Consider the following 7,434-nt stretch of genomic DNA (forward strand, 5'->3'; position numbering starts at 1 on the left):
TTCTATGATCACACTGCATGTAGGCAGCCAGCAGACCTCCCTGCTTCAGTAGGCCAGAGAGCTAAATACAGTAGCTGGATTTTAAAAGGGGCTGGCTAATATTACAGTCACTAATTTCATTTTATCTAGTTCTGAGGATTAGATGAGGTTAATCAAAGCTCATGCTCTGAAGTGTAATCTGATCACTGAAGGTTCAACCACGATCTGGTTTAGTATAGCAAATCCTATATGACATAGGTCCCAGCATCGCTAGGCCACATCCTACCTCAGTCACTAGCTGCTGATGGAGCGCTCCCAGTTTCAACATGCTGTTCCCGTACTTCCTCACAGCCAGCCCGATGGACATGCAGGGTCCCACTGCCCGGGAGGGGGGCACAGCTTGTTCGCTGATGAGATTCTCCATGTAGCCTGTGAAGCTCTGAAGCAGCAACAGCAGCCTTTCTGACAGAAACAAACCGTGGCTTAGAGCTGCATGGGATTTCTTTCTGGGAGTGGGCTTTTTGCTGTTGGTCACTACTGCCCTGCAAGTTGGGGGATGACATAAGGAGGTGGCCCAGGGTTAGCATTTGGCACACAAAATACCCCAGAGGGAAACCCCAGCTTCCTAGGCTGTTTAGGGGTGGAAACAAGGCAGGGGGACCCTCTCTATCCCAGGGGGCTGGATAGTCGTGGGTCACCACTTGTACAACTCCCCAGTTCTGGGTCACTCTACGGAGCAACATTCCTCCGAGTTCAGGGCCTGACTGTCCTTTCCCAGGGGCACAGATTCAAAGCCATCCCCTGTGCTTTGGGTTATGTGGAGGTAGGTCCCCCTTTAGCCCAGTGATCAGGCCTTCTGGCTGGTGGGTGAATTCAAGGCAATCCTAAATGGGCCTTGTCATAAATATAAAGGGAAGGGTAAACCCCTTTGAAATCCCTCCTGGCCAGGGGAAAGCTCCTCTCACCTGTAAAGGGTTAAGAAGCTAAAGGTAACCTCGCTGGCACCTGACCAAAATGACCAATGAGGAGACAAAATACTTTCAAAAGCTGGGAGGAGGGAGAGAAACAAAGGGTCTGTGGGTCTGTCTATATGCTGGTTTCTGCCGGGGATAGACCAGGAATGGAGTCTTAGAACTTTTAGTAAGTAATCTAGCTAAGTATGTGTTAGATTATGATTTCTTTAAATGGCTGAGAAAAGAATTGTGCTGAATAGAATAACTATTTCTGTCTGTGTATCTTTTTTGTAACTTAAGGTTTTTGCCTAGAGGGGTTTTCTATGTTTTTGAATCTAATTACCCTGTAAGATATCTACCATCCTGATTTTACAGGGGGGATTTCTTTCTTTCTATTTACTTCTATTTTTATTAAAAGTCTTCTTGTAAGAAAACTGAATGCTTTTTCATTGTTCTCAGATCCAAGGGTTTGGGTCTGTGGTCACCTATGCAAATTGGTGAGGCTTTTTATCCAACATTTCCCAGGAAAGGGGGGGTGCAAGTGTTGGGAGGATTGTTCATTGTTCTTAAGATCCAAGGGTCTGGGTCTGTAGTCACCTAGGCAAATTGGTGAGGCTTTTTACCAAACCTTGTCCAGGAAGTGGGGTGCAAGGTTTTCGGAAGTATTTTGGGGGGAAAGACACGTCCAAACAGCTCTTCCCCAGTAACCAGTATTAGTTTGGTGGTGGTAGCGGCCAATCCAAGGACAACGGGTGGAATATTTTGTACCTTGGGGAAGTTTTGACCTAAGCTGGTAAAGATAAGCTTAGGAGGTTTTTCATGCAGGTCCCCACATCTGTACCCTAGAGTTCAGAGTGGGGGAGGAACCTTAACAGGCCTTAACAAAGGTAAAGCCTTGAGAAGCTGCACTGAGAGTTACTTTTTTAAAATTAAGCACCATTTTACTTCAAGCTGATGGAAAAAGCATCCCAAATGCCTAGTGATTGAGCCATGATTTAAAATATAAAACTGACATCTGTATTGATAACTATACATGCCAAAAGTCAATGCAGGCTAGTGGATGATATACTCAAGAGATGCGGTTCTAGTCCCCGCTCTGCCATTCACTAGCTGGGTGGCCTTGAGCAACTCAGTTCACTTGTGCCTCAGTTTCCCAATTGGCAAAGAGGTGATAACACTCATCTACTTATTGTAGATGAGAGGCTGTGAGGATTAATTAGTTCATGGCTGTAAAATATTTTGAACAAGTTAAGTGTTCTAGAAATACCAAGTATTAATGTAACTGTCAAATACGTACTCACAAACCTCTGTACATTGCACACAAAATCTAGGTTAAAAGAACACTGTCAAGGTTGCAAAGTCAAGCACCCAAAAGTTAGGAAATGCCAAAATTAAGGTTGTCTGCATATTCTTAATTTGGCCCCCTTGTGCCAATGCACAGTCCTTAATTACATGTTCTCGTGCCATTTTTTTCCATAGAACCTCTGCCTTATTCAGTGCACATGATGGACAATGCTCACTGGATGAACTGCTATTCAATATTTTGTTTTATCCTCATTGTTTAATGTGTGGCCCCAGGCCTTGTTCACTGCACATCATTCAAACCCTGCTCTGAAGACTGAATTATTAATTTCCTCATAGACTTTTCTATGACGCTCAGCATGACAGTAGCTGCTGTGCAAACATTTTTTCCTCACAAGACTCCTGTGAGATGGGGGGTGCACAGATCATCCCCATTTTACAGATGCAGAGCTGAGACACAGGGCAAAAGTATCCACTAGTTTTCAGTGCCCAACTTGAGACACCTAGGACCTGATTTTTCAACATACTTACCATTATACTTTAGATGTTCGAAGCACAGCTCCCATTGACGTTAGTTGTAACTGGGAGTGCTCAGCACTAATGCAAATCAAGACCCAGGCTCTCATGTTGAGCACCCCGAAAATGAGGAGCATACTTAGGGACCACCTATGAAAACTTTGGTTTAAGTGACTTGCCCAACACTGCATAGGAACTCTGTGGGAGAGGCAGGGATAGAATCCAATTCTCCAGGGTAGCATTCAACTCCCTTAACCACAAGGCCCTCCCTTCTCTTCCCACAATCCTCTGCCTCATTCACTAGACACCTTCCAACTTCCACAAATGAGACAGCAGGCTCCTTCACTATAGTCCTGATTCACCCCCAAAGCAGGTCCATTCTGTGCACTGAATGAAGCATGCACAGTCCAGTCACACCTGGGAACTTTGAGGGGATGGAGCATGCTCAGTCACTCTAGAGGGATGGCACATGCACAGCCCGGTCAGCACCAAAACCAGTGATGAGCTGGAGCATACTCAGTGAGAATGGACTCTTCAGAGATTTTAGTTAAACTCTAAAAAGTCTCTACTGAGCATGTGCAAACTGAGATTTTTCAAGGACTTATAACAGCCAAATTTGGGCAGATTTTCATATGAACAGCAAAAGGCACCTCCCTGACACAGGCCAAATTTCTCCCTGCTCCAAAGTATGGGGATGTTAGAATTTCTCAAAGGTCAACAACTGTTTTTGCCAAAACAACATATTTTTCCCTATCCTTGGAAATGGCTGAACCATTTTGGCTGAAGCTTTCCCAAAATATTGAGCCTGAGGCAGACATCCAGCACAGGGAAATTTTAGCTCAATCAATCAAAGTTTGGTAAATGTATAACTAACTGAAAACAAGGTCTTATAATGGGAAATGTCAGGCAACCTTATACTATATTGCTACCAACCCCCCTATAAGAAGAGAATTTCAGGGAAATGCTTCTAGATAGCTAAAAGCTGTTGCAAGTTCTTTGAATATACTGCACATACAGATCTATGCTCATGGTGTTAGGGGCAGGTATCTTATCGGTAGGATTCTGCAGCGACATTTCTCAAAGAAGAAATACAGTTGCTCAGCCATAGATAAGTGGCTGAATACAGAAATGTCTTCCGTGCTTTCCAGATGCATGTGACTCTAAAGACCTGAACACAGATATAGGGTCTGTATGAATGTAGTGTTTTCCCAACAGGCATTTCTGAAAGGAGTTGCGGATGTCCACTGACCAACCTCTTAACAGATCTGAGATGTATTCATCCTCTCACCTGTCAATCACCAGTTCGAGGAGCATTACATGGGAATGCTGGGTAAATTCAGGGTCATTTTCCACATAGTCGTAATGCTCCAGCAAAGCCACCAGATCCAGATCACAGGACACTTTATTGGGGAACTTCCAGGAGGGATAACGCACTGCCCCAGCCCGGGAGAAGACATCAATAATGGCTCCTTGTAGATCAGTGATGTCCTTCCTCAAGCTCTCCATGCAGTTTGGATTACCCAACAGGTATGCCATTCTGTCAGTTGACTTTAGGCCACCAATAGGAAAATGCCCCTCATTGGCAGGATGGATAGATCTGCAATGGACAACAACACTGAACATCAAATTAACCAGCAGATTCCATAGGGAAAGAAAATCAAGGCAGGTCAGACTCATTACTGTACCTCTCAGCTCTTCATGACTGAAGAGGGTATAAAGTGCTGTCACTTCTGCTATGGCATAAAAGTTATGGCCCAGTGTATAGCATTGTAACAAGTCCTAAGACTTCGCAGCCGTCATTATACCGCATGTTGTGCCACTGGAACTTCACAACAACACCACGAATAAAACTCATCTCCTCTTGTTCCAAATCACAGAATACCCTTTAGCTGTTAGTTGCATAGAGCCTCTGATACTAGTCCCATAGAATTTAAGGCCAGAGGGGACCATTAGACCTAGTCTGACCTCTAGAATACCACACGCTATTAAAGTTCACCCAGTTACCCCTCTATTGAGACCAAAGACTCTAGTTGGAAAAAAGTATTTCAGTCCTCAGGAGCCTAACCTACCAGAGGCAGAGAACAGGAGAGAGCAAGATGCCAGGCATCACACATAGGTGAACGTAGAATCATAGAATATTAGGGTTGGAAGAGACCTCAGGAGGTCATCTAGTCCAATCCCCTGCTCAAAACAGGACCAATCCCCAACTAAATCATCCCAGCCAGGGCTTTCTCAAGCTGGGCCTTAAAAACCTCTAAGGATGGAGATTCCACTACCTCCCTAGGTAACCGATTCCAGTGCTTCACCACCCTCCTAATGAAATAGTGTTTCCTAATATCCAACCTAGACCTCCCACACAGCAACTTGAGACCATTGCTCCTTGTTCTGTCATCTGCTACCACTGAGAATAGTCTAGCTCCATCCTCTTTGGAACCCCTCTTCAGGTAGTTGAAGGCTGCTATCAAATCCCCCCTCACTCTTCTCTTCTGCAGACTAAACAACCCCAGTTCCCTCAGCCTGTCCTCATAAGTCATGTGCCCCAGCCCCCTAATCATTTCCGTTGCCCTCTACTGGACTCTCTAATTTGTCCACATCCTTCTGTAGTGGGGGGACCAAAACTGGACGCAATACTCCAGATGTGGCCTCACCAGTGCCGAATAGAGGGGAATAATCACTTCCCTTGATCGGCTGGCAGTGCTCCTACTAATACAGACCAATATGCCGTTGGCCTTCTTGGCAACAAGGACACACTGTTGACTCATATCCAGCTTCTCGTCCATTGTAATCCCCAGGACCTTTTCTGCAGAACTGCTGCTTAGCCGGTTGGTCCCCAGCCAGTACTGGTGCATGGGATTCTTCCGTCCTAAGTGCAGGACTCAGCACTTGTCCTTGTTGAACCACATCAGATTTCTTTTGGCCCAATCCTCCAATTTGTCTAGGTCAGTGGTTCTGAAAGCCGGTCCACCGCTTGTTCAGCCCCTGGCGGGCCGGACCGGTTTGTTTACCTGCCGCGTCTGCAGGCTCAGCCAATCGCGGCTCCCACTGGCCACAGTTCCCTGCTCCAGGCCAATGGGGGCTGCGGGAAGGGTGGCCAGCACGTCCCTTGGCCCAGTCCGGCCCACCAGGGGCTTTCCCTGAACAAGCAGCGGGCTGGCTTTGAGAACCACTGGTCTAGGCCACTCTGGACCCTATCCCTACCCTCCAGCGTATGTACCTCTCCCCCCAGTTTAGTGTCATCTGTGAACTTGCTGAGGGTGCAATCCACACCATCCTCCAGATCATTTATGAAGATATTGAACAAAACTGGCCCCAGGACCGACCCTTGGGGCACTCCGCTTGATACCGGCTGCCAACTAGACATGGAGCCATTGATCACTACCCGTTGAGCCCGACAAACTAGCCAGCTTTTTATCCACCTCACAGTCCATTCATCCAGCCCATACTTTTTTAACTTCCTGGCAGGAATACTGTGGGAGACCCTATCAGAAGCTTTGCTGAAGTCAAGATATATCACATCCACCACTGTCCCCATATCCACAGAGCCAGTGATCTCGTCACGGAGGGCAATCAGGCTGGCAATCGGGCAAGCAGTTCTGAGTCCAGCCGGAGGCAGCAGCGGCATGCATACCTGGGTCAGAGACAAGGGTCACACTTCACACGCAGGTTTCAGAGGAGCAGCCGTGTTAGTCGGTATTCGCAAAAAGAAAAGGAGGACTTGTGGCACCTTAGAGACTAACCCATTTATTTGAGCATGAGCTTTCCTGAGCTGCAGCTCACTTCATCAGATGCATTCTGAGCTGTAGCTCACTTCATCAGATGCATTCTGAGCTGTAGCTCAGGAAAGCTGATGCTCTAATAAATGGGTTAGTCTCTAAGGTGCCACAAGTCCTCCTTCACTTCACACGCAGACACAGGTAAGGGGCGCGCGCGTTCTGCACGCGACCACTAGCACTGGCTGCCCTTCGGTCCCCAGAGCCCCAGGCAGCCCGGACACGGACACGGCGCCACCCACCTGCTCCGCCTCAGCTATTCCCTCGCCGGCCTGGACCCGCCCTGGACGCGGCAGCCCCGCGCAGCGCGCACGGCGGGCGGGCGGGAAACCCGGGTCACCCCCGCCTGCGCCCGGCCGCTTCCAGCCGAGCGCCCCGAGGCGCCCCGCCCGACGCCCCGCGGAGCCCAGAGGCCGGTATTCTTCCAGCGCCCGCCCGCCCCCCCGCGGAGCCCAGAGGCCGGTATTCTTCCAGCGCCCGCCCGCCCGCGCCGCGCCCCGCGGAGCCCAGAGGCCGGTATTCTTCCAGCGCCCGCCCGCCCGCCCCGCGGAGCCCAGAGGCCGGTATTCTTCCAGCGCCCGCCCGCCCGCCCCGCGGAGCCCAGAGGCCGGTATTCTTCCAGCGCCCGCCCGCCCGCGCCCCGCGGAGCCCAGAGGCCGGTATTCTTCCAGCGCCCGCCCGCCCGCGCCGCGCCCCGCGGAGCCCAGAGGCCGGTATTCTTCCAGCGCCCGCCCGCCCGCGCCGCGCCCCGCGGAGCCCAGAGGCCGGTATTCTTCCAGCGCCCGCCCGCCCGCGCCGCGGAGCCCAGAGGCCGGTATTCTTCCAGCGCCCGCCCGCCCGCGCCGCGGAGCCCAGAGGCCGGTATTCTTCCAGCGCCCGCCCGCGCCAGTCGCGCGGACCCCAGAGACCCGGCT

General features: G+C 49.9%; 2 protein-coding genes across 2 annotated transcripts in view; both read right to left on the bottom strand.

Annotated features, from left to right (window-relative positions):
- The window catches only part of LOC140898646 (coiled-coil domain-containing protein 157-like), a 30,158-nt gene extending 26,032 nt beyond the window's left edge, over window positions 1-4,126 (bottom strand). Inside the window, exons 1-2 of the mRNA XM_073312776.1 lie at window positions 4,039-4,126; window positions 266-441 (exon numbers count right to left, since the gene is read on the bottom strand). Of these exons, the coding sequence (XP_073168877.1) occupies window positions 266-403 (138 nt within the window). The 5' untranslated portion in view covers window positions 404-441; window positions 4,039-4,126. The remainder of the gene's footprint in view (window positions 1-265; window positions 442-4,038) is intronic.
- Window positions 4,035-6,482, bottom strand: CCDC157 (coiled-coil domain containing 157). The gene is made up of 2 exons (XM_073312782.1): window positions 6,194-6,482; window positions 4,035-4,365 (listed from the first exon to the last, which is right to left on the bottom strand). The coding sequence occupies exons 1-2, from the start codon at window positions 6,370-6,372 to the stop codon at window positions 4,035-4,037; spliced, it is 510 nt and encodes a 169-aa protein (XP_073168883.1). The 5' UTR covers window positions 6,373-6,482.
- Between the last annotated feature and the right edge of the window lie 952 nt (window positions 6,483-7,434).

Source organism: Lepidochelys kempii, chromosome 15 (genome assembly GCF_965140265.1).
Source record: "Lepidochelys kempii isolate rLepKem1 chromosome 15, rLepKem1.hap2, whole genome shotgun sequence".
Taxonomy (NCBI): domain Eukaryota; kingdom Metazoa; phylum Chordata; order Testudines; family Cheloniidae; genus Lepidochelys; species Lepidochelys kempii.

Coding starts and splice junctions, on each gene's coding strand:
- CCDC157 (XM_073312782.1), bottom strand. CDS start 6,372: ATGCCGCTGCTGCCTCCGGCTGGACTCAGAACTGCTTGCCCGATTGCC. Junction 4,366..6,193: donor CCTGCCAGGAAGTTAAAAAA/GTATGGGCTGGA, acceptor TTTGATGTTCAG/TGTTGTTGTCCATTGCAGAT.